This window comes from Mixophyes fleayi, chromosome 7 (assembly GCF_038048845.1).
Source record: "Mixophyes fleayi isolate aMixFle1 chromosome 7, aMixFle1.hap1, whole genome shotgun sequence".
Taxonomy (NCBI): Eukaryota; Metazoa; Chordata; class Amphibia; order Anura; family Limnodynastidae; genus Mixophyes; species Mixophyes fleayi.
The window spans coordinates 28,846,337-28,873,544 of NC_134408.1; the positions used below are offsets into that span (position 1 = coordinate 28,846,337).

Below are 27,208 nucleotides of genomic sequence, written 5' to 3' on the forward strand. Positions count from 1 at the left end.
AATATGCTGGTTATTTAGGTGATCTATATTTCTGGCAATCATTTTCTGATCACTGTTACATACAGGCCCGGCGCTCCCATTAGGCAAGGTTAGGCAGTTGCCTAGGGCGCCGGGCTCTGGAGGGCGCCACAGATTTAAAATTACTTTAAAACTGTGTGGCGACCACTGACCATACCGTCCACGGCCACCGCACGGGGAGGGGGAAGGGGCTATGGATCACCACCGCCGCCCTCCCCTCCAACAGCTGATGGGGCGCTCCGTCTCCTCCCCTCCACTCACTCACTGACTGTCGGGCGTGACATCATCATCATCACGGCCCGACAGTGTCAATGAGTGGAGGGGAGGAGACGGAGCAGAGAGGAGCAGCTTTATGGAGGCAAAATAAGCTAAGGAAAGACAGGGGGAGGGTGCAGATTTTGAAAGTGTGCCTGGGGGGGGATTTTGAAAGTGTGCCTGAGGCGCCAAGGACCCTAGCACCGGCCCTGGTTACATATGGTAGTGCAAATGTGCATAACCACTCCTAAAAATGTACATGTGCCTTGAACATTTGTAATAACCAAATTGCTGGCTCCTAACTTATGGATTACTTTCTCATGCCCTTGAAATCCAGTTGAAGGATGAGCAACATATTTGTGGCCTGTGTGTTGACATATTGGCTCGGTCCCAGTTATACGCTGTTTGTGCTAAATTATCACATGAGTTTATTATTAAAACCATTATAACCATTATATAGCACTTTTACACAGGCTGTTTAATAATTTACATCAGCCCCAGACTAGCATACTGTTTACATTCTCCACCAAGCAAACACACACAAATGTTAATTCCATCAGACCCAATTCACCTGTCGGTATGTCTTTTAGACTGTAGGAGGAAACCCAACTACACAGATAGTGTTCAGGTTAGAATAGAACCAATGGCCCCAGAGCTGAGAGGCAGCAATGTTCACCACTGTGCCACATTTTGAACATATGGCGAAAAGCCACAGGGATAACGACTGCAGCTCAACTCTGTATTCCACGACAAAATAGTAATAATTTAATGTAAATTATGTTTACATGATTTCTTGTCCTTGAAGGACTCCATGGCAGCCCCATGAATGGGTTAATCCTTAATCAGCTGTGTAGAGACAGGAAAAATGTTGACACTCTCGTAAGGTATAGGAAGTGACTCCTCTTTTTCTTCCTGTCTTTTTGACTGACTTACCAAGCTGTCTCTGAAACTATAACACTATCGGAAAGAATATTGGGACTGCCTTGGAGTTCTTTAAAGTAAATAAATGATCCGGTAAACATAGTTTATATATTTCCTTTTCAAACTCCACGACTGCCCTACAAATGGGATATACCAATATGGGGGGAGGGGGCAACAGGATAAATCAGACACTGATCAATTCATGCACATAAAAGAAATGTTGTTGATCAACTACTTGCAAAATCTTCCTTCCAACGTGAGGATCCTCAGAAGTCATCACTTCCAGAAGATATAACCTGGAAAATATATGGATCAATGACCATTCTGCTGCTTTACAAAGAACTTCTGCTGAAGCCTGTGAGCCCAGAGATCGATACTGCTCTTGGGGAATGTGAGCTCAATATTTTTCGGCACTTTGCATCTTTTCCTCTTCCAAGCCTCCGTCTTGCCTTGGACCTTCAGGAAGTATAAAGAGGTGTTCTGTCTTTTTGACATCCCTTTTTCCTGGAGAGATACACAGATATTGCTCTGACCAGATCCAGTGTATTAATGGTTTTTCTTTTTGTATTAGATGGCTCTGGACACAAAGCTTGAAGTACAAATTCTTGGTTAACGTAAAACTTGGAAACTGCTTTCGATAAAATTGCCGGATTTGTTCATAACACCACTTTATCTGCATGTATGTTCAGAAAAGGTGCTTTGTACTACAGGTCCTGGCGTTCTCCCACTCTCCTAGCAGATGTGATGGCTATCAATAATATAAGTTTGTGTGTGAGCCATTTGAGTGACACATTCTGTAGGGCAGTGTTTCTCAACCCCAGTCCTCAGGACCCACTAACAGTGCAGGATTGCCAGGTGACCAGTGAAATAATTATACCACGTGCTACACTGTGTCAGTCAGTAATAAATACACCTGTGCTCCAGCAAGGAGATATGGAAAACATGTACTGCTAGGGGGTCCTGAGGACTGGAATTGAGAAACACTGCTGTAGGGGTTCTGATGTTAGATCCTCTAAAACAAGATTTTGATCCCAAGGTGCCACAAAGGAGTTCATGCAAGGCTGAACTCTCAGTGTTGCTTGAAAGAACCTGTTGATTAAATTATATCTTGTTAATCTTGTATCCAAAAATACACTCTGTGTTGACACCTTTAGTGTGCTAAGAGCAAGTCCTTTTTGCAAACCCTCTTGAAGAAAATGCAGTATCTGAGTTATGCTGACATCTGGTGCATTAACTGACTTGGACCTACACCTGTAGATGTTTTCTAAACCCTGGAGTACGCTATAGAAGAATTATTCTTTCTCATTTGTTGTAAAGCTTAAATCACTTTTTCAGAGATACCAGTGCCCACTCAATCTCTCTACCATAAAAGAGAGACTCTCAGGACTTGTGTTAAGAACTGGCACCTAATGTAGAAGGTCTGGCCAAGCTGGCAGAGGACATTGTTCTTCTGAGAGCATCTCCCACGCTGCCGCAAAGCACAGTCGACAAGGCCAGATTGAGATAATCTGCCACCTTGTTGTCCTTTCCTGCCATCGTGCAATCAGTCTGATTGTCTAATAAGATTCATAGATGTTTGTGTCACACTTGGGGCACAAAACTTTGTATTGCACGCCACACTGCTCTTACCTCCAGGATATTTACATGTAGTCTCATTTCACCTTTTGTGTTCAGATAAGCGTTCCTTCCGTTGGAGCTTGAATCTGTCGTAACTACAGTCCATTGTGCTTCTGAGAGGGGTATTTCCCTTTCCTTTAATGCTGGATCTTGCCACTATATCAAAGTTCTTTTTGTGTACCATGTGAGCCTCGGAGGTTGATGCAATGGTTTCGGACTCTGGTCCCATTGTTTGAGTATTAGGTATTGACCCAGTTGTCTAAAGAGGTTACATAATTAATTGAAGTCCAAATGTTTACAATTAGTGTTTCAATTGATTTTAAAATAAATACACCGGTATGTAAGAGGTCACTGTGTATTGTCCATTTAATAAAGGCCAGCTGCACTACCTTCTGTTCTGTATGCTGAATGTAATATACTGTACAAAAATATTTTTGTTGTAAAATCCAATTTGGTTATTACTCTTTATATATTATTTTTTCACAGGTCTACTATGGCCCATGTAGGAACAGTGAGGAAACGTGGAAAGATCCCTGCCGGCAGGGATGCCGAGCTTGCTGTGGTCCCAGATAAGGTCGGTCCTGCCTAATAGTCTGGACGAGTTCCCAACAGAGCTGGGCCCAGAAGTGGATGGATCTGTAGCTGCGTGTGTGAAGGAGGCTTCTGCCTGTATTTATAATGACGATTTGGGACGATGCGGGCAGCTAGGAGAGCGGATTATGGATTATAGCTGGGAGCAGCTGAATAGCTGTAACTGGAAGAACGTGTCTAGAGACTGGAGGACTGTGTATACCTATGGCTGCCTGTTTAAATTGGTGGGTGTGTGTGGAGATGGAGGACCAGTATTCAGGCAGGAGGAGGCTCTGCGGGTGTGTGACATGGCGCTGCTCCTGGGTGCGGAGGTCATGAACAATGTGATAAGCAGATTAATTCCCATCCTACGGACTAACCCGAGCCCTGAAGAATCTGCGGAGACCCCTCAATGTGCATCAGGTATGTAGCCCTCTCGTAACCAAAAATATCTGAGCTGTCACATCTTCTGTAAGATGAACTGTCTGACATTTGCATTATGGGGGGGGGTATTCAATTGACCGCAAGGTTTTTTTTTCCCCCGCAGCGTAAAAAAAAAAAACCACGTGCAATTCAATTGAAAAACAGGGAACACTGCCCCCACGCATTAAACATTGTGTTTGCAAATTTTTATGGGAGTTTAAACATAGTCATGTTTAACACAAAAAAAAGGATTTGCATACATTTTCATACATTAGATTGCATTACACATTGACAATATCTACATTACTGTACTTTCTTTAGCATATTTTTTTATTAAACTATTTCTTAACATAGAATCATCTATACATATACAAAAGTCAATAGTACATACATATTTGTACCAAAAACATACATAAATATAATTAATTAGTGATTTTATTATTTATTTATTTTTTAATGTTTTTATTTTATTTTTTCACATTATTACATGATTTCAAATAGTTTTCAGAGGTTTTTTATTTTTAACACACCCCAAAGAGGTGCGAGATAAAACGGCATATTTGCCTGTTTAACACGCCGTGCTAAAAACAATTGAATAGCTTTTAACGCGGCTGCCTCTCGCACAGGACCGTTTCATGAAAAAAAAAGAGCGTTAAAAATGGAAATGAATCGCGGATAAAGTTAACCCGCTCGAAAAGGATAAAAAAAACAGTGTTAAAATGACTTAACGTGGTCAAATTTTTTTTTTGCTGACAATTGAATACCCCCCTATGAGAGGATAATCTTAGTTGTTTGAGAATACAAATATTATATACAAACGGATCCAGCGGTAGGTCTATATGACCAGTCTCTGCCAGCATCATTTGAGAGATGGCAAACCTTGAATACGTTTTAAAAGTGAATATTTTCCTTCTACCATTGGCCAAGTGTAATGGTTGCTATTGGTATAAAATCTAATGTTTAATAAAGGAGGGCTAGAAAAATACCGGTAACCAGATCGCCAACACAATTAAAGAATTACTGTTGCCAGCTAAGTTTTGGAATTCTGTTGATGTCTGTGGATGCACATTGTCCCTGGTTCCTTAAAATATCCTGCTGGCTCCTAGATTTCTACATTATTTTGTCCACCCCTGTTATAAAATTATAATGAACAGTATGTAATACATATGATGACATACATTTCCCTGGGCTGCCACAAGAAGGTAGCATAAAGTGTGGGTTCAATGAATAGTGATGAAAAGTTAGATAATTTAGTATAAAAGTATTTGAAACTGGAGGTGACTGTTAAATATTTTTTATTTTTTTTTATTTTTTTTTGCTAGTGGTGCCGGCCTAGCTATGGAATCTAACACCAACCCTCCACTCTTTTCCTCTTATTCTGTGGTGGTGTTCTTGTGTGTACTTATGTTTTATAAAATAACTCGGTTGTACTAATAAACAGAAAGACAAGAAACACATTACATGGAACATTTATGGCAATTGGTGTGCATGCAGTTACTCTATAAAGAAGCTGTAGCCCAACCAGGCAGATATTTGCTTTCTTTAACTAAACTGTACAAGAAAAATGATAGTTAGAATCTGGTTGCTATGGGTTACCCAAGTACCAGTTTTATACAGGTTAGAATGCAGTGTTTTTGTGGTTATTTAATATAACAGCAGTTTTTCTTTTTGTAGACCTGACACACAAAAGACAGAAGAGACACAGAGCTAGTCAAGGAATTGAGATGGAAAGAGCACAACATGGCACAATCCCTGAGGTAGATAATTAAGAACATATAAGTTATGGGGCGGGTTGTATGTGTGTTTTTTTTTGTATTGTGAAATTTTGGATTACTTGATTTTTATTCCATACAGAAAATACCTCGTCCACTTACCCCAGTCCTGCATTTGGACAACACAATACCAGTTGTTCACTGTCCTTCCCTGGAACACTTCAAACAGAATTACTTGACTCCACAGAAGCCAGTAATTCTAGAAGGGGTCATTGATCACTGGCCATGCATGAAAAAATGGAGGTAAGGCTTAAATGTACCATATGCATTTTCCATTGCATGAGTCGCTTTATTGGTGTGTAGAGAGAGATGCTGAAATGATGGTTTCAATCGTCACCAAATTTACTTACACTTAAAAGAAACAAAACATGACATCCTACTGACATTTCTCTGCGGTGCCTCCTCCTATATTTAGAAACCAGTGTACCTCTTTGACAGAGAGCTTGTGCAGTCTATAAAAGCCACACCAGTCTTATTTGTATGTCAGATTAAGTTATAATAGTTGTTCTTATATTTCCAATACACCTCTGACTATGTGGTTTGTTAAACACTTTCAATGTCTTAAGTCATCCTGGTTTTTATTTTTATGCCCTTGAAAACTGGTGTACGTGCAAGACTTTAAGTCCACCTGAGTAACTAGTATTTCCTGATCCAGCATAGTTGTGGGGGAACACAAACCTCATATGGTGTCCCACACAGCTATATTACACAGTATTATTTTATCGAGAGCATCGGGGGGAAGTATTTGGTGGCCGAGAGGAGTGAATAGAACACATTGAATACAATAGAATCACCATAGATAGCAGACTTTATGTTAATACACACAAATGTTTTGCCTAATAATACTGTCAACAAAATTAATTTGAGCTGTCCTAAAACTGCATACCAACTATAATAAATAGAAACATGGAAATTACTTAGGCCTCATTGAATGCACGGTTGAATGATTATTATCAGTAATTTATATAGCGCCACTAATTCCGCAGCACTGTACAGAGAACTCACTCACATCAGTCCCTGCCCCATTGGGGTTTAGTCTAAATTCCCTAACACACACACACACACACAGACAGACTAGGGACAATTTGTTAGCAGCCAATTAACCTACCGGTATGTTTTTGGAGTGTGGGAGGAAACCGGAGCACCCGGAGGAAACCCACGCAAGCACAGGAAGAACATACAAACTCCACACAGATAAGGCCATGGTTTGGATTCGAACTTGTGACCTCAGTGCTGTGAGGCATAAGTGCTAACTACTAAACCACTGTGCTGCCCATGTTTAGAACATGGAATGTTAATTGTTAACATTTGAAAATAATAAAAACAGATGTTCAAAGTGAGCCGAGTGCCGCCCTGTAACTCTGCCGCCCAATCGCCAGGCCTATGACAAATTCATGTCTGGTTGGCTCTGAGGGCTGAATAGTGCATAGCTGCTCTAAGACACCAGCCATTGTTATCAATACAGAGCCAGCAAGCTGTAGATCTGTCTGTTGGGAATCTTGCCTATTGTTACTGTGATTATACCCAAACAGCGTGGAGTACCTACAGAAGGTGGCCGGGTGTCGTACTGTGCCCGTGGAGCTGGGATCCAGATACACTGATGCAGAATGGTCTCAAAGCTTAATGACCGTAAACGAGTTTATTAATAAATACATGCTGGACCAGGTAAGTAACGGGAGCTGTAATAAACAAACCCTGCAAAACATCTATTTTAATCGCCATAGATATGCCCCTGTCCCCTCTCTCCGTTAGTCCTGGTAGAGGTAACATTGTGATCCTGCAGCAACAGGAGAGGGGGATACTCACTGGGCTGGAGAAAACCCACCATTCATCCAGTCTTTATACCAGCAGGGGAACAGCAGAATCTCAGACCTACAGTGTACAGCGCTGCAGAATTAGTGGCTCTATATAAATGGTAATAATAACAATAATAATGGCTGCACAATGAACTCTCTGTTTACTGGTTGCAAACTCCCTGCAGAACCTCTGGTATTAGGAGTGGAATTAGAGGGGCTGTCATCAGTAATTAGTAAAAAGCATAAAGGGGGGAGGATACAGCACTAATGATTGTTAATACATTAATCATGATGGCACGTCCAGTTAAAGATGAAATAATACAATAATGTCATTAAAAAAAAAAATCCTGACAGGTATATGTCATATACTGTATGGTAATTATAGTAACTAATTTATTGTATTATCTGTTTGTATTAAGTCGGCTCGCATGGGATACCTCGCTCAGCATCAACTGTTTGAACAGGTAATAGGATATTAATATATTCAGTGCACTTGTACAGCAGATATAAATATTACAATATTAATAATAAATCATACAGACTGGACATAGAGATGAGTTCTTTGGTATGATTATTGTAATGGTTGGGTGCAGTATTATATCTATCAAGGTCATTTCATGTTTCATCTATCCGCAGAGACACTGTGGAACTCGTCTATCAGTGTATGTGTCTGATATGTTTATTGTGTACACAAAAACAGACATAGATCCTCTGCACTCACCATGTACAGACTGGGGTGCAAGAGGGGGTTGCCCATATTGTATAGACAGAAAAACAGAGATACTCTGCACTCTCCAAACACATAATTAATGCTGTACTAAATACTGTTCTATATTAAAAATAAAATATAATTATGTGTTTGGAGAGTGCAGAGTATCCCTGTTTTTATGTTTATTGTGTACATCAGGCAATGAAAAGTTTGTTAAATAAGACAAACTAGATAATTGCTTAGATATGAATGTAAGATATTGCATAATGAGCAGAAAAACCAATAGGCCATCATTTTTGTATGGTAGTAAACAAGGGCACTTTGTCAATATGAAGCCAGTCATTTCGTAACTACTTAATTCATCTTCAGTGGTCGTTTATAAAAAAGGTGCTGGGGATGTTGTCCTCACCTGCACCCCTGAAAGTCGTTCATTATGATTGATCCTAATTTTAAAAGTATTTAATGGTCAGAGAATTTGAAATAAGGGAATTAAAGATTATAGGCAGCAGTAACTGGTTATTTCAGATGGTAATAATAAAACGGTCTCTGCTGTCTTAATTTTGGGTGATGGAAACAGATACATGAACTGAAAGAGGATATTGGTATCCCGGATTATTGCTGTCTTGGTGAGGGAAATGAAGATGACATTACTATTAATGCTTGGTTTGGGCCATCGGGAACAGTGTCCCCTCTCCATCAGGACCCTCAGCAGAACTTCTTAGCACAGGTCGGTACCATAGATCTAATCCTGAACTTTTACTGTCTGTCCACCAATTTTTCAGTACAGGAAACAGAAAATTCTTATAGTGCCAGTGTTGAAGTTGCTGCCTATGGAGAAGCTTGGTTGATGATAAAGTTTCCTATAGACATACAACTAAATACACAATAACCAACTAGCACTAATGGTCCCATATGCGTTAGAAAGTGCAGATAATGTGCTGGTTGTGTAGCATGTAAATAAAGTGGTGTTTGTCTCTCGCCTTGTACTACTAAATTGTTGTGTGATACCATACACTGCCAAATATTGTTATTTGTGAACTCATCTAGTGCAGCTTTTGCACCAAGGCCCAGAACATTACATTATTTCTGCTAACTAAATGTTCATAGCATTTAATAATACATGTAATGGAGTGTAGTAAAATCTATGTTGCCCAAGTTTGTAATGGGGCAGAATACCTCAAGGTGTCACCTGAGTGGATAGAAAGTGCACCCATCAAATCTGTCTTGATATCTCCTGTCCACTAATTCCATTGGTCTTCACCATGTGAGGACTACGTGGTTGGAACCGTAGTTCTCTAGGTTGACGAATCAAACAGGTAAGGAGGCAAGAAATAGATAATAACCCCTTCATTTAACAAAGTGTACACACAAAGTAAATGCAATGTTTCTCAAGGAGAAATGTGTTCCCCCACCAAATATAACAATGTGTCAGTAAAATCACCATTGTCCGTAAAAGCCTCCCAACAAAGTTCCCAGCAGGTTAGCTCACAGCTCAGGGACAAAGCAGGCACAAACTCCCGCCAACAAAGTCCACAGTTGACAATCCAAGTGGGCATGGGGTTCTGATCGGTTAGGTGGGTCTGTGCGTCTTGCTGATCCCGGCCGCTCGACCAACTCTCCACCAGCTTGGTGGGACTCTGGGGATCAGTCTCCCTACCGATGTAGGCTCAGCAATTCCCCAGAATCTGCTAGTATCTTCTGATGGAATGGTGACAAATCAGTGCTAGAGGTTTAGCACCTGATCTGGCTGAATAATCTCCTGCTCCAAATAATCCTCTCTGGCCCTGATAGAGTACGATTACTCTACATCAGTCCAGGTCCTCTTTCTCCAAAATCCTCCAGCAACAACCCCCGCTCCCCTCTGGGTCCCCCTGTCTCTCCTCAAAGTTACGCATTCCTTGTCCCTTCCAATGATCCATTTTCATTGGTGGTGGATGGAATCGAGGTGGCAACGGGTGGGGATAGATCATGACCTCAGCAGGAGACCACCTGCTGATTCCCTGCCATCAAGTCTGGTTGACAATGGACAGTAAATGGTCAGATCCCACCTGATCTTCAATAGAGTCCAGACATTCCCGTTCTTAACCCTTTTCATTCTTTTGTGATGTCACAGAGTCCCCCAACTGTTCATGCTTCCTGTGGGTTGGCTCCCCAGGTTCATACAATTAGGAAACTAGTAGCAAACGGTGTCCTGGGTCATGTGGGAGTTATGAAAATTTAGTGTTAATTTATAGGTACAATTGACCTATTGAAAATGATTTGGGGTGGACAGTTCATCTGGGGCACAGTGAGTGTTGCTTGTAAGTGCATTTGCATGATGTAAAGATGCATGTTTGTGCAAATTGATGCACATGTGCACAACTTGCATCCATATTTAGAGTTACACTTACAGCCCCACCATGTGCTAGAAGAGACTGTTTAGGGGAATTAATGTGCAAACAGTACAATAAGGGTGGTATGTAGATATAAGTTAAGTGCGCGCTTTTTTTGAGTTAGATCTTCAAATGATTTAGCTACGATACATTAATTTTTATAGTGGAAAGTCACATCTTTGGTCTATTAGCGTCTTAATATACATGCAACCTTAAATCTACCATATAGTCACATCATGAGCAAAGAGGCATCATTACATTCAACTATAAACCCAGTGTGTACTACCGGTAATTAATTGTATTTGATGTATTAAAAATGTTGAAAAGACAATGGCTATTGCATGATGCAAATAAATAATAAATGTTTGTTTCTTTTCTTTTTGTAGATTGTAGGGAGAAAATTCATCCGTTTATACTCTGTGAATGAGACGGAACGGCTGTACCCATTTGATAGTTCCCTTCTTCACAACACCAGTCAGGTAAGTCACCCTTCTTCCTCATACTCACTTCCTAACTTTTTGACGTTACGCTTTTAGTTTAACAGCTAAATATTGCTTTTTATTCATTTTAGATAGATATCGAAAATCCTGACACAGAGAAGTTCCCTAACTTTGAACAAGCAGTTTACCAAGAATGTATCCTGAACCCTGGCCAGATCTTATTTATCCCAGTGAAATGGTGGCATTATGTGCGAGCTCTAGATATCAGCTTCTCTGTTAGTTTTTGGTGGTGCTGATCAGACACTTTGGGTAGATTTACTAAGCTGCGGGTTTGAAAAAGTGGGGATGTTGCCTATAGCAACCAATCAGATTCTAGCTGTCATTTTATAGAAGGTACTAAGTAAATGAATGCTAGAATCTGATTAGTTGCTATAGGCAACATCTCCAATTTTTCAAACCCGCAGCTTAGTAAATCTAGCCCTTTGTTTATTTAGCAATTGTACACGGTAACAAAGACAGCTCAACGTTTAAATTCAAGCAGCCATAAATCCTGTTTCAAAACAGAAATTAGGGATATTTTTTATTGCCTATAGTCTATATATTTCCACTGTTTTTCATATATATTTACAACTAATTGGGAGACATTTCTTAAAACTGGTGCACTAAAAAAGGTGCTGTAACCAGATATTTACTTTTATTTTTTTTATAAATAGAATTTAGAAAATGAGATTATTGGCTGATCTAGGTTACCAGTTCATTTAAATGCCCTCTTTGTTTGCTTTGTATATGTAAAATAACCAATCTCGCTTTTTGTAAAACTGACTTACACAAGAGATAGAGATATGTTTTTATAAATGACTCCATAGAGTAACATGAAAGTTGTCCAGGCTTCTACTCAGCATCCACTTTGTGAGGTGAACCAGTAGTCATGAGATCACAGCCAGTTAATTAACTAGTAATAATACAAAGCCATGAGCAACTGTGTAATTGACAGGTACTCTTTAACTGATATACACAGTACATTAATGAGCTCTATGGTGCATTCTACAATGTAGTAACACCATGCAACCTTTTGTTCACCAGCCTATCAACCATTACAATTTCCAGACAACACTTGCCAAAAAGTAATTTCAAGTGCATAGGAAATTAGACTAAGCCTGCAGTAAATGTGGTTTTCATATACATTAGTGAGATTCAGTGTTTGATATTAACCCGACTTTCAACTTGTTTTTATGTCTGGAGTAATACCTCCCACTGCATCTCAAACCAACTCAATAGCATCAAAAGACAATGATATGGATGCTACATTTGCACAAAAAACTAGAATAGCTATTGCTATCTCAGCAGATCATTTCCTTTTGTTTTGAGGCAACATGGCAATCGCTCAGTTCTATGATGCTTTAGGCTTCAGTGCACGCTCTGCGTTCTCACTCCCCACCCTAGAATGATGTAGCATTGTTAGAAGCTCTGCTAGTTAAATATTTCTTAACTTGTCAGCCTACAGGCAAATAATAGTTGCATATAGCATACTGAACAGTGGTCAGGTTTAATCTCTTCAGTGATTTCACTTATATAAAGTTTATTAATACAAGATTTGGTAATCTTCAGTAGCATTACATTTTCTACATAAGGGCCTAAACCAGTATTGTCATTTCAGACACCTGTAATAGCATCAAACACTCACCAATAAAGTGAATTCTGTAAAGTTTTGATGAGCAGTAACTCATGTTTTACATACATTCAGGGACATTTAAAAAAAAACTGGTGCACAGCAAAATGGTGCTATAGCCAGATGTACAAAGGAAAAAAATGCAACAATGGTAGAGTATTTAAAGCATCAGATGGAACGGTTAAGGTTCCATTAACTGTTAAGGAACTCAGGGAGCCGCGAGCATAGATCCGGGTTAAAATGACTGTATTAACGATAATAATGTGCCCTATTACCGTAGTAACGGTGTGCTGGTCGTGTTACTTTTGACAGTAATGTGGCCAATTGAATCTGCCCCATATTGTTTGTTCTGATGCAGCAATGGAGAAGAAACGGATTAAATAGTTCCAGATGATGAGAGAGACAGACCACTTATGTAGCAAAGTGGTGTGTATATATATATATATTTTTTTTTTAATTACACTGTATTGCTTTACATAAGTCATATGTCTCAGTAGCAGTCAGCATCATGCATCTCTCCACCCCACAAGGTGGCTTTGATGTCCTGCAGGAGTGACAGGGGAGTTTCATGTAAATAATCGCTACTCTTTGATAGGGAACATTTTATGTCATCAAAATCGATTTTCTTTAAAACATCAATCACCCAGCTTGCGTCACGCTGCGCACTTTCATCACCAGCGGGGGCAGTGGTGTGCTGATCTTTTAGTGCGCGCTCCAGCCAGTCTCTATCATACAGTTCTGCAGTGTAAGAGTCTCCCTCACACAGTTTTGTCTTCACAAGTTGGAGGATTTCACAGGCTTTTAAAGCCACTGGTCTGTCACAGTCACACAGACAACTCAGCAGGAACTGGAAGAGCCCTATTCGTTTACATTTTAACACCGCATCTGGGAACGTGCTTGTAGTACCAGGTAACCCTATAGTGTACGGGCAATGATAGGCGGTGTCCGTTTCAAGTGTTTGGGATACATAGACACTGGTGAGGTCCAGTGCGTTCACTTTCACTTCCCAATCCAAGTCCGCGAGTGTCGTCTCCAGGATCCGGGAGAGCAGGTTCTCTGTGTCATGGAAGGTTTGCATGTGACTTTTCCTTAGCCAGTCGGTGAACACCTTTACCACAGCCCTCCTGGGGAAACCCTCAGTGTCCTGACATAAAACGTCTAGTAGATGGGGCACCAGATCCTGTTAAGGAAGATGAGTTATTAAAGAGTAAAACCAACTAATGCCTGGCTAACTATTGTTTAGTGTTGTTGCTCTAGGGAACAGACACTGCTCAGCAGTCTTGGGACTGTCTGGCCAGAGCTCTACAATTTTGTTTTACCTTCTCTGCAGCTGTTAGCTCGGTGGAAGATTTCAACTAGCGGATTTGTGGTGATGTCACAGGTGTGAGACAGATAACGTTATAAGGATGGTTTATTACCACATTCATTACATGCAGCAAGGTCACTGCCAGATCTTCATTTTACAAAGACAGATAACGGCTACTGGGGTTTACGGAAGTATCTAAAAATATTTTGTATACTAGTTTTACTGGGCAAATATTAGCTATACAACTTCAATTAAAAAGTGGAAATACGGTTTCCTAGATTGAGGACAAATGAACTATTAAGTTGGTCTCTCAAAGAAGTAACAGTTTGTTACAGTAAAGTGAATGACATTCTTCAACTGAAGATAAGACACTTGGAATTTTGGTTATATCTGTATTACCTGGGTGGAAGAATCCAGACCAGTAAATGGATTCCCTGAATTTGCAATATAATATAATAAAGGCAATTATCCACACTGAATCACATCTAATGGGAAGGTGAGATTGGTCCAGCTGCCAAGCTCAATAAGGAAATATTAAAATGGGTGGAACCAAATCCAGAAAAGATAAATACTGACCTCTCTTTTCAAGGGTTCCACAGATATGGAGTTGCCTGCAGTGCTGTAGATGTGAGTAATGCCAATGATCTGTCCCAGGCAGGTCACAGCGCTTGCTCGAACGTAACTCTCAGTGTCCTTAAGAAGATCCAAAACAAGCTTTGGAACTCCAGAGGAACTGAGAAGTTCTCCGAATTCTCCATGGTCTGAAAAGCATAGAAGGAATTTGTAAATTGTGAAAATGATAATATGCAAGTTTGCATTCCCTTTCATTTATAGCCTTGGCTTTGGGCCTGTTCTGCTCCGAAGAGACCAGAGGATTGTGGAAGGGAAGTGGCGGATGTGCCGACCGTGAGTGCTAGGACCGTGCTCAATGCAACACATGGGTGGAAGCCAAAGAGAGGGGCCCACACCACAGTATATATAGATATCTCTACACACACTGTATATATTACACATGTAAGTACTACAAATTACCTACAATATGCATTATGTTGTAAAACTAAAGTTAAGATTTGTTACCTTTAACCACTTCTGTGACATGAGTGACAAATTCTAATGTCGTATCTCGAACCTCCCAAGAGGGGCTGCAGAAGCGTTTCATTAACACAGGGCAGAGAGCTGGAAAATAAGAAACTATATGAATTATTTGGAAAGCACAATGTGTAGTTTCTTAATTGCAACTTTCTAATAGACATTAAATGGTGGCGAACCTGCAACTGGTTCCAGTTCACAAACTTTTGTCTATTACAACTGCAAGCTTCTATGTGTCAGTCACTCGGTGGACTGCAACAACTCCAATCTTCTGATGGTTATCCGGTGGATGACCTTAAGCTGTAATAGGCCTCCTACCTTCCTAGGGCACATGACTTGTGACCTATAATCTCTTCACTCACCTCGCTCTGTGCAACATGTGCTGATTCTGCTCTATCTGTACAAATTCAGAAACATCCCATATGTGAAAGTTCTCTGCCTCTACCGATTGGTCCTAATAAAGCATATCCCACCCACAACCTGCACTTCTCACTGAAGCTGTGCTTAGCTGTTCAGGTGCACTAGCACAGCTTGCTTAAGCAATTAATAATTTGCAGTGAAATTAGAACTTGAATGTAATTTGCCCCTGTCCATGGAGCTCAGTAGACCAATATATACTTATTATAGTCCAACACTGATGGCATGTAATAAATTGGGCAACATTTTGTGTAACCCTTCTAATGTAGTATTACAGTGTATGTGTGCTATATATATATATATATATCTTATTTATATAAAAATCAGTGGTCTGTTTGTCTGTCCAGTTATGCATTCGGACACCCCTGTACTGATTGAGATGAAACCAATGTGAGGTGGTCCATTTGGATCCTGCCCAGGTTTTAGGGGGATTAGGGTCCCAGTCAGACCTCCCGTTGGTGTACACTGGGCAGAACTTTGGCACATGGAGCCTGTGGGCTCCATTGGATGGATTTGGATGAGCCAATCATTTTAATAATGTCAGTTACATCCAACTCATTGATAACTTACATTTATGAAGTAAAAACACTTATTATACCCACACTACCGCTATATGAAGGTTAATAGAGTACACCTGACCCCATTGAATCATCATTTAGAGACTGTGTCCCCTTAATTATCCAGTAACCAAATAGATCCAGACAGGTTTGTTGCTTAAAAGAATCTATAGTACATGAGCTTGTAAGCGAGACCTTGGAGAAAAGTGTTGCTTTCTTTCCAGCGCTCATCAGATGTGCGAGAGGCCTGGAGCCACTTCAATGACGCCTGGAAAGCCTTTTTCAGAACCTAAAGTGAAGACAGTGATTAAGCAAATAAAACATTAGACTGGCTGCCTACAGAACACATATCCACAACATGAAACTAATGTCACATTCCTCACTCTGGTGCCTGAAGACAACACTGTAAATATAGTCAGTTAATCGATATATATAAGCAATGTTAAGTGACTCTACTGTCTGTTCCTTTGTCATAGAACACTTGAGGTTTCTCTCACGAAACGAGAAAAGGGCGGGTCCTGAACTGGGGGTCAAAGCAGACCTATAAAGGTTGATTCTAAAGGCAAGCTGCCTTCCTACCCGCCAACTAGGTTATTTTACTTACAAATCCATAGAAGGTGGACGATGGCAATAGTGGCCAAAGCACTAAATAGGGCATTGTTTTTGCATTCCCAGGTTTATCTATCCACTCCAATACATACATGGTCATTGTTGTTATAAAGTCTGACAATGTGGGCATCTTACCGTCGCATCTGTCTCTGGGTTCTCAAGATAAGCAGACAGCACGCTGTATGTTCTTGCCAAGCTTTCAGGGCTCACTAAAAAGCAAAAACAATTATTAGATAATGCTACGTTGAATCACTCACAGTTCAGGAAACAATGGGGTAACCCCCACCCCTCTTACTACAAGTACACTCCACATTCTAGTAGCTATTCAGGGGAATAAGTCACAACTAGCAAGGAATCACTGCGCTGGGACACTAGTAGTATAATCACGAGCCACTCTGTATTTGCCTCACATGGCCAACGTGAAAGCGCTCCGATGGCATCCAGCGCTGACCTTTGAACTCGAAGGGAACCAATCAAGAACTTGCAGAAGTGAGACCCAGCAGACGGTGAACAAGTTGCTTGTCCAATGCTAAACTGCAAAACCAACACCACAGAATACAGCACAGAGCCATGGGGGATCTGCAGGGGGAGACCGTCCTGAAAAGAGAGGACACTGTTACAAACACAAAACCATGCAAATGGTGCAGGATGAACCATGTCTTATAAATTACCCTTTCACACAGCTCCGTCAGATGGCTGAGACACTGGCACAACAGGCCGGCACATGAAGACTTTGTAGATAAGAGATTCTCAACAATGACAGGATCAGACACTGGTTCATCAAGAAAACCTACGAAACATTCCACGTTTCTCTATATAATACTTGGTTATACAACTTAAGAAAACAGCATTACATTTCTAAGTCATGGGTTTTTGTTATTTTTTAAAGATGTCCTGTATAATAAAACTACTAGAAAAAGAGAATGCAGTTCTATCACCAGCAATGTATAGACATTGTAGAGACATTCCAGTAGACGACCACGAAGGATTAAATAAAACATGGAACTGCAGCTGTACACAGAGCTGACAGCTGGAAAAGCGGGTGAATGGCCGATAGCCATAGTTTATTCTGGAGATGCTTTTATTATACATACTCACTGGCATCCTGAATCGTTGGCCCAGTTTTACCCATTAGCTTTTTCCTCCCCAGATGGTTAAATCTGGCTGCAATACAATTATGGGGTAAAGGGGGAATAGCAAAAGGGTGCCTGTCTCAAATTATACATTCTTCCACCCCCTTGCTTGAAAGCATTACCTTTTTGATTTTCTTGTGGTGGAGGGAGAGGAGGGGGGTGGGTTGGGATTTTTAATAAAACTGCAGGACCACATCCTCGTGATAATACTGCCTGCAGATCTCCACACCCCGGTATACACACAGGAAGACACTGTCACCTCTGCAAGCACTCACATGAGTGGCCAGTGGATGCTGGTTTCAGTGTTCACAGGAGGAAACAGTGTTTCCCCAGCAGGGCTTCTCAGAGAATGTAATGGGTGATTTGGGACTAAAACTTTTTTTGCTTTGTAGATAGTGGTCCTTTTATTCAATATGAAAAAGCATCACAACTATAAATGTATAAGTTCCTGTGTCCAGCTGGAACTCGATGGCTTACACGATATGTACACGTACAACCTCATCTTAAATACTATTAGCTCAAAGAAGTACCTGAAACGTTTTCATATATATATATATATATATATATATATATATATATATATATATATATATATATATATATATATATATGTCAATATTGCTACTAGTTAGTATGCAGAAAATGTTACTTGCATTTTAGGTTTAGTAGCCCTTTAATTTCTAACATCTCATTTGCCAATCTTAAACTAAACATATAATACTTTTTCATAGATGGCAACAAGGATCCTATATGTTACAGTACCTGCGGTACTAAGCAATTTATAGTAACTAGTAACTATAATAAACTAGAAACAGTTTTCTGAAAACACAAGTAGACAATGATGGGTATTGTAGGTGTCTGAAACTAGAGCCAACCACTGGCTGGTGGAGCATCACGGGAACTGCAGTAGAGGAAAACATGTGAGAACAGTTTGGTTTCAGCCGATCTGCAAAATACCTGGTTGTCCAAGATGGTCTGATGAAATTCTCAGTACACAGTCCAGCGGGTGGAGCAGAACACATGCAGCTTGCAGACGTACATCCTGGGGGCTACAACAACAAAACAAATCACAGAACATAAAATGTTAAGAAACATATAAAAAAAAAAAAAAAAAAAACCTAAAAGAAACAAAACAATAAAACACAACATCAAACAGTTCTATTCTGAAAAGAGTAAAAGACAAAACAGAAGTTGCTCACACATCCAATGTTTGCACCATGTTAGCATATGAAATACTGCAATAAACACCCTTCGGTAAAACACCAAGTACCAAATGATGATTAATCTAATGGATAATATATAAAATAAAATAATTGAAGGATGTACTAACCATTGCTTTAGTTTCAGAATGCCAAACGCCAGGGAACCAGCCTGGAAAGGATTTAGATGTTTCAGAGCACGTTTCATCACAATCCATAGAGCATACTCAGCATTACAGAAAGCAGGAAATCTGGGAGAATAAAGAATAATGACAGTGTACTAAGTCCAGGTCTTAACGCGAGAAAGACTCCAGGGAAGTACAATGATCCACAAGAGAACGAGAAAATGATGCCGGAAACTTTTTCATGCAAACTGGTGAATGTTCGCAACATTTATTTTATATAAAAATCTTCTATTTTCAGTTGCTGGACTAGCGTTCCTCAAGGTTTGGGAAAGGGTGTTTAGCCCCTTGTGGTTGCCTTATTTGCCCTTTGTTTACAAAACAAATAAAAAAAATTGGAGGGGGAGGGGTGGAGGGCACAATATGTGGGTTTTGGGGGGTATGGGGTAATGGGATTAAATTGTGGTTACCTGAATTGCACTGTATCTATTCATAATTCTTATCTATTTGCAAAACATAGTTGTGCAATATAGATTTAACAGAATAAAGTGAAATGTGAAAGCAATAGAATATTCTGATTATGCACTGTATATCTAAATCAGTATTCTAATAGTGTAAAGTGTATGCGGACATCCGTGCACAGCCTGTAATGTCCCTTGAATCCTATGTAACAATCTTGTGTATATTCAGTAGTCATGCACACTTTAAATAAAGAACTTATCATATCCTGATCACAACAATTTTCTATTCTCTATACCAGGCCTGTCCAACCTGCGGCCCTCCAGGTGTTGTGAAACTACAAGTCCCAGCATGCCCTTCCAGCTATCAACTGGTTGTCTACCGGCAAAGCATGCTGTGGCTTGTAGTTTCACAACACCTGGAGGGCCGCAGGTTGGACAGGCCTGATCTATACAAATGAGACTCCCAAAGTTCAACCAGTCCCTAATCAGTTTGTCACTCAGTCTCGAGCACAACAGCAGTTTAACGATGTTATGCTTCCAAATGAATGTAAATCCTCAAACAGTGGATTAGTTTCAAGCACCACAGTAGTATTCAGTGTGTATATACAGTTTCCATTCACCTCCTCTTCTCCTGACCATCACCGAGCCATACAAGACATAGAGATGGAGGTAATAGTGTAATAACGTCTTCACATTTTAATATTTTAACCTATAAAATCAACACACTCACATTTTGCTGAATGTATATAAAACACCACTGGCATTTTAGGTTTACAAGATTGTTAAGAAAGGCAAATAACCTACTGTTGATAAAATAAAACATAGGCTACTATGTCAGACAGATATTGTAATATCTGACCAGCGTTACAAAAAACAGTTTCTAGTGATTATAATAAACTACACTAAAGCTTTTCTGAAAACCCTAGTAGACAATGATTAGCATTGGAGCCGTTTGGAGCTAAAACCACTGGCTGGTTGAGCATCATCAGAAAGTGTCAAACATTAATAGAAAATATGATTTTCATACTTACATTAAATCCTTTTCTCTTAATCCATTGGGGGACACGGGGTACATTGGTCCCTACACTATACCCCAATGTCCCCGGTGTCCACAATGGATGCCCAAGAAAAGCTAAGACAACATACAATTAATAAAGATACTTGACTGTACATAAGATCATACAATCCAGTCTAAATAGACCAATCCAACTGATCAGGAGACAGGCAACAGCAATGTGCATCTGTCCTCTATGGACATCTCTCCACTTCCATGCCAGCCAATAACCTCATGTGGCAATGAAGGTCATTGGCTGAACCGATTAGACAATTTACATATATAAGATCTAGGACAGTGTTTCTCAACCCCAGTCCTCAGGACCCACTAACAGTGCAGGATTGCCAGGTGACCAGTGACATAATTATACCACCTGCTACACTGTGTCAGTCAGTAATGAATACACCTGTGCTCCAGCAAGGAGATATGGAAAACATGTACTGCTAGGGGGTCCTGAGGACTGGAATTGAGAAACACTGATCTAGGAGGTGAAGAACATTAACCCATATGGGTAGCATTCAGCACTGATCCCGTATTTACCTGGTCACAGCAAGTAGTAGTCCTTCCAGGTGAGGTGCAGCATGAATGGGCTTTTGGTCCAAGAGAGACATTATCAGCTCGGCTATTTGTGGCCAGAGAATCTCAGCCAATGTATCAGAGCAGCCTCTGAAGATGGCAGTCAGAGATTTCAGTGACTGAGTGACTGACTGGGAATCACTGGAGGGGAGAAGCTTCTCTAAACGATTAAGGATTGTTACTGCCACATCAGGTAAATCAGATAGATTGCCACTTTCAGGGTGTCCGTCCAGCTTCACACACATGAGGAAAACGTGAGCTACCAGGTCATTGGCTGCTGATGCCACAAACAGGCTGGAGTCCATCAGCAGATTCAGGGTTAACTCTAACACTCCTGGTGGAATGCAAGATCGACAGTGTGACATAAAACGTAACTGGTCTTTTAGAATTAACATAGATTTTATAGAATACATTCAAAAACCTCTTCGGTATCCCCAATATGCAGATCTGTGACATTCCCGTTTCTAAATATTGGGGGTTTTTGGTGAAGGCATTCACACCAGCTGAGCTAGTCTGATTGGTCTGTCCACACTAAAATAAGTTAAACCCATTTGCAATATAATCAATATAATGTAATTGCATAATATATTGGTGAGTGCTCCTTTGTTTCTCTGATTATTACAATATGTTGTTTCTTATAACTCTTACAATATGGTACTGCTAATCAAAAAAAGCTATGAGTTAACCAAGATGTATTTAGATAGGATAATGCGAAACGCGTTTCATCCTAGATGGAATTTTTTCAGAGAAGTCCATCTAGGATGAAACGCGTTAGAATACCCACAGCAACTGTTTTGACTCAATACTGACACTACACAGGAACTTCTCTGTTCCACAGTGCAGTTCACTGCAGCCGCGAGGACAAGCATCTGAAGAGGACACCGGAGCAGGCACTGGAATTGCTGAATTTTGCTAAAGTAAGTGCAAGAGACTTGCAAGCGTTTTTTTAATAGTTCTATTACTGATTTCTATTGTTTTTTTAATATTGACTTTTACCAAACAAAGTAATAACGATTGTTTAAATCAAGCCTATTTATTGTGCATATATGATTTAATTAACAATTCAGGAGATCCAGTTCATAGACTTATATGTACAGTTGGCAATCTAAATATATCTTGGTTAACTTATAGCTTTTTGCGCTTCTGATTACCAGTACCATTATATAATGTAATTAATTAGTGAACCAAATTCACTAACTGTGAGGAAGTAAAATAGTAGAACTTAAACTGGACACATGTATAGCTTTATGACTATATCAGGTCCATTAAGGTAAATAATGCGATTGCCCAATTCTGGTAGGTCCAGTCATTCAGTGGTTAGGCTCAACAAAGACATTACATAGTATAGATTACTGATTACAGCAAACACAAACAGATCACTGACTGAATGTTATTTCCATCAAGAATTTAAAAAAAATCTAAAACAGCTTTATACTGCAATCTCAGGTCCATTTGGTCTACAAACAAAATCAGCATGTGTGGAAAATATTACAGCTGGTCTACTAACTTTTGAACAGTAGTTACAGGCCCGGCGCTCCCATTAGGCAAGGTTAGGCACTTGCCTAGGGCGCCGGGCTCTGGAGGGCGCCCTCCAGAATGAAAATTACTTTAAAAATGTGCGGCGACCGCTGACCATACCTGTCACTGCCGCCGCACAGCATTCAGATGCACAGGGGAGGGGGGAAGAGGCTATTGCTCACCACCGCCGCCTCTCTGCTCCGTCTCCTCCCCTCCACTCACTAGTATAAGTGAGTGGAGGGGAGGAGACGGAGCAGAGAGGCGGCGGTGGTGAGGTAAGGAAAGACGGGGAGAGGGGGGAGGAGGGCACCGATTTTGTAAAATTGCCTAGGGCGCCATGGAGGCTAGCACCGGCCCTGAGTAGTTAGCTACTAAAATAACTAATAATGATTTGTTAGTAACAGGAGAACAGTGTATCCTAATAACCTGAAAGGAAAATATCACCCAAAACTAAAAAAGGGCAACCAAAGACATACTGCGAGAAGACAAGTAGGGTGCATGCACAAGATTTCCAGGGACCAATCAGAACATGTGAATGCCAAACTCCAGGTAAGTCATCTTTTGGAACCGGACATGAATTTTCAACTTTGGGTGGAATCGTCCTTAAACTACCCAGCTCTTATGTAACTAGATTAAGGGGACCATCAGCCCTCTGTAAGCTATATTTAATCAGCATTGGTAGCAAAAAATAATAAAAAATAAAAATAGGTTGGCAGGTCAGCTGGAGGCCGATGAGGTTTAATGGTCTCAATAGCACCTCCTCAGGTTCATACCTCTGAGAAAGTACCAACAATGCAGCCCCCCACAATGTAGAGTAAACATTGTAGACGCGGCGCTTCCCTAAATGACCACCTTAATACCGAGAATGTCTGGGTTGCACTTCAAGATGACGTGATTGGAAACGCCGGCATGTTCATTGGCCGGAATTGTTTGCAGGAGTGATTCCAAGCAGTCGTTCTCACCTACAGGTAGATAAGCTGAAAATCAGACTTCTCCAATCGGGGAAACTGCTGTCGGACTTTATGTAGTCGATAATTGGTACCCACCCCTCTATTCTGCCCAGAGAAATGTGTATAAGGCTCCTAAGCTCAGCAGTGCAAGTCTGGGATTGAAGACCACATCAGCTATCTGGCCTTACATCTAACATACCAGATCATAGTGTACTCACCAGCTGTATGCAAAAAGTTTACTGCCTCTCGATGCTGTACCATACTGAGCAGACCTTGTATCCAGGCTCTCCTAACTGAAGCATCCTTCCACATAAAGTTACTGCAGCTATACTGCCCAAACATATCGTGTATAATGTTGCTATCCTGAAAAATTAAACATAGCAATAGAAAAACAGGTTAATAAACCCGTACAAGCGAGATAAATTAACAAAGGAGAAAAACTGAGAATCAACAAAACGGAAGTGGTGGATACAAGAGAACATTTGCTAGGGCTAAGCTATGCCACCCTCTAAGTTCACAATATGACCCTTGGCGCCTAGTGACCTCTACTTCTACAAAACATTTCCTTTATTCCTGTTCTCTTTGACTCACACTGTGCAGAAACATTAATGAATCTCTTGTTTTACAACCTCACCCCCCCAAACCCCGACAGTAAAACAAATGTATGTACAAGTCTCAGATGTTTAATTCACATCACAGCTGCATAAACCCAAGAAAGCATTCAAGAAACTACAGCCACTAGGTGCACTGTACACACACTGTTCAGTCTGTGTATAATAATTCAGCTTATCCTAGTAAAATAACAAATATCAACAGCTTGCAGAAGTCCAGGCAAACAGATTATTTCCTCTTACCAGCAGATATTTAAATCCTCCTTCCTGAGCTGCAAACAGCCCTACCAATCTCATGGAAAAGGAAAGGAGGCTTGGATCTGTGTCTCCTACGTTTAGTACTTGCTGAAGAAGTCCTACAATACATTGATTCTCATCCAACAACTTCTCAGGAGGAACTAGAAAATAGAATAGAAAGATTGAAAGTTAACTTACAGTTTACAGTGCGCCACAAAGAGACACATAAGCTGTCCACATACGCTGCAATATCATCAAAAATTATTTATATAGCGCCACTAATTACGCAGCGCTGTACAGAGAACTCATTCACATCAGTCCCTGCCCCATTGGAGCTTACAGTCTAAATTCCCTAATATAGACACACACTCACACACACAGAGACAGAGGGACAGACAGACAGAGGGACAGACAGACAGAGAGGGAGACAGACAGAGAGGGAGACAGACAGAGAGGGAGACAGACAGAGAGTAGGGTCAATTTTTGATAGCAGCCAATTAACCTACCAGTATGATTTTGGAGTGTGGGAGCAAACCGGAGCACCCGGAGGAAACCCACGCAAACACGAGGAGAACATACAAACTCCTCACAGATAAGGCCATGGTCGGGAATCGAACTCATGACCCCAGTGCTGTGAAGCAGAAGTGCTAACCACTAGGCCACTGTGCTGATCGTAACAAAATCATTATCTAGTTTGGTGGAGAATGTAATCAGAAGATGGTCTCTATGGCCTGTGTGTGCCAGCAGCTTCCTACCGCGCAGGCTGCAGCGAATCCAGGTGTCATCTGGCCCAAGCAGACAGATTATTGTCCAATTCTGTCATCAGTGTGATTGGACAAGTTTAAGAGAGATTTTATGAGACAAACAACCTGCAGGATGTGGCTATCCGAATAGCTGAATTATATTCTGTCATTGAGCAGGCGTTCATCACAAAAGAGGGTTGGGCAGGTTGTCTATCCCAGATGCAACAGAAGAAAGACCTCAAAACCTTATTGCAGTTAAATGAGTATTCAGTTGCCAAATGGAATATCTCACAGCCAAGTCCAACAATACTGCTTTGGAAATTAGCATGCAGTGGTCAAGACCTGTGCATTACTAAACTGAATAATGGATCTGAAATAAAAGATACATTTATAATTTATTAAGTCTGTCCAGTGTGCTATCTTTCACATAACAGCATTGCTGTATCGCCCCCTGTAGCTATGTTCATTATTTCCTATATGACACCATCAGATTATAATGCAATGTGTCCAAAATGCAAACAGATTACCGGACAACAGACAGGACTATCCAATGGTGGATTTCGAGCTGTGTATATACACAATTCACACAGAATCAGCCATGTGGGTCTGTTTACACTAGACAATAAGAATATTTATTGTTACTCACCAAATATTTGCTTTGTACAAAACATCCATCACAAATACATTTCTACTATTAGAAAGATGGAAACTACCTGTCAGAAGCAAAGATTTGAACCAATCCAGCAGCTTCTCATAGATTGAGTCATCAGTCATTATCTGCCTGTTGTCAACCAATACCCCACAGACATGAGGCAACAGCTGGAAGCACTCTGCATCCATAGCGAGCTCTGTAAGAAACATCAACTATTACTATCACAGCTGTATCACATCTATGTATACAGGTATATTTACAGAATATATGCGTTGCACCCCTTGTGTGATGTATGTCCTATCTGCTGCAGTATGACTTTGTTAATCATTTTATTGAAAGCCCTACAATTGCTGTTTCTGTATTAATACACCTAATGCATATTTTTATCCAGATATTTGACTGGGTGTGAAAGTATGTTCCCATGTCCACGGCACTGAGGCTAAATAGCCCGTGGGTGCCCTGGTATTGTGACAAGGGGTAAATTTAATAATAGTTAAATATTTATTGAATTAGACAATTAAGCCAATACATTGATTTTAATCTTAATGTATTATATAGTTAAGTTTGCTAAGGTGCTATTGCTTCAATACATTTGACTTTTGCATAGTTACACTATTACCCCCAATCATCCATTGTGCCCCCTCCCACCAACCTATCCATAATGTCCCTATTTTCCCACATAAAGTTTATTTGGTGGCCCCCTTCTGGTTGGGGTCTTGTCAGTGATTCTCTAAAAATCACGATGAAGGGCACTGTCTCCTTTATTCAAAAAATTGGCAATTAACAAAATTGATATCAGGAGCACAGCAAGTGTAAATGTAATGTCAATTATCTCAAGTTTTGTTAACTTTTACATACACATGTTTAGTGAATGTTATTAGTAATTACTTTATAAAAGGTAACATTTTAACGTTACTGGTTCTTTAACATAATACAATGATATAACTTTTTACATTAGCTCCTTGTGTATTTCTGCATTTAGCATTCCACTCCACTTCCCATGTTCTTCTCTTTATATAAATACCAACACAAACAAAACACAATGCTGTTAGTTGCTAATATTAAAAAGTGTAAGCAGACCTCTATGGAGAGCCCAAGCCTCCCTCACGATGTGTGACACAGACCTAGAACCAGCTACTGCAGCAAGCACACCATATTGAAGCTCCTGGGGGAAGAAGCGGACCTATGACATCATCATTAAGCGCAGAGGACATGCTGTGGCCATCTTTGTTTTGGGAATATTGTCTTGCTGCATATTAATAGTCTTACATCTTGCTTAGTTTATAATACATTTATATGAAAGCGGCTATATTTAATTTGGGAGTTTAATTTGCTTACTCAAATAAGCCGTAAAAAGCATTTTAGAGAAAAGATGGGAAACATAGCTATCAACAAAGGCTATTAGTACACTA

General features: G+C 40.3%; 2 protein-coding genes across 2 annotated transcripts; one reads left to right on the forward strand and one right to left on the reverse strand.

Annotated features, from left to right (window-relative positions):
• Positions 1-3,300: 3,300 nt before the first annotated feature.
• KDM8 (lysine demethylase 8) lies at positions 3,301-11,992 on the forward strand. Its single transcript, XM_075179536.1, has 8 exons — positions 3,301-3,804; positions 5,479-5,561; positions 5,659-5,819; positions 7,109-7,241; positions 7,792-7,836; positions 8,659-8,808; positions 10,840-10,932; positions 11,025-11,992. Exons 1-8 carry the CDS (start codon positions 3,357-3,359, stop codon positions 11,187-11,189), a joined length of 1,278 nt encoding a protein of 425 aa, XP_075035637.1. The 5' UTR covers positions 3,301-3,356; the 3' UTR covers positions 11,190-11,992.
• Positions 11,993-12,976: 984 nt separating this feature from the next.
• On the reverse strand, positions 12,977-26,956 carry BRAT1 (BRCA1 associated ATM activator 1). Its single transcript, XM_075179535.1, has 14 exons — positions 26,877-26,956; positions 25,858-25,992; positions 24,408-24,562; positions 23,772-23,916; positions 21,050-21,419; positions 19,004-19,123; positions 18,631-18,722; positions 17,212-17,330; positions 16,951-17,137; positions 16,676-16,749; positions 16,127-16,220; positions 14,946-15,044; positions 14,445-14,629; positions 12,977-13,742 (listed from the first exon to the last, which is right to left on the reverse strand). The coding sequence occupies exons 2-14, from the start codon at positions 25,982-25,984 to the stop codon at positions 13,053-13,055; spliced, it is 2,457 nt and encodes an 818-aa protein (XP_075035636.1). The 5' UTR covers positions 25,985-25,992; positions 26,877-26,956; the 3' UTR covers positions 12,977-13,052.
• Between the last annotated feature and the right edge of the window lie 252 nt (positions 26,957-27,208).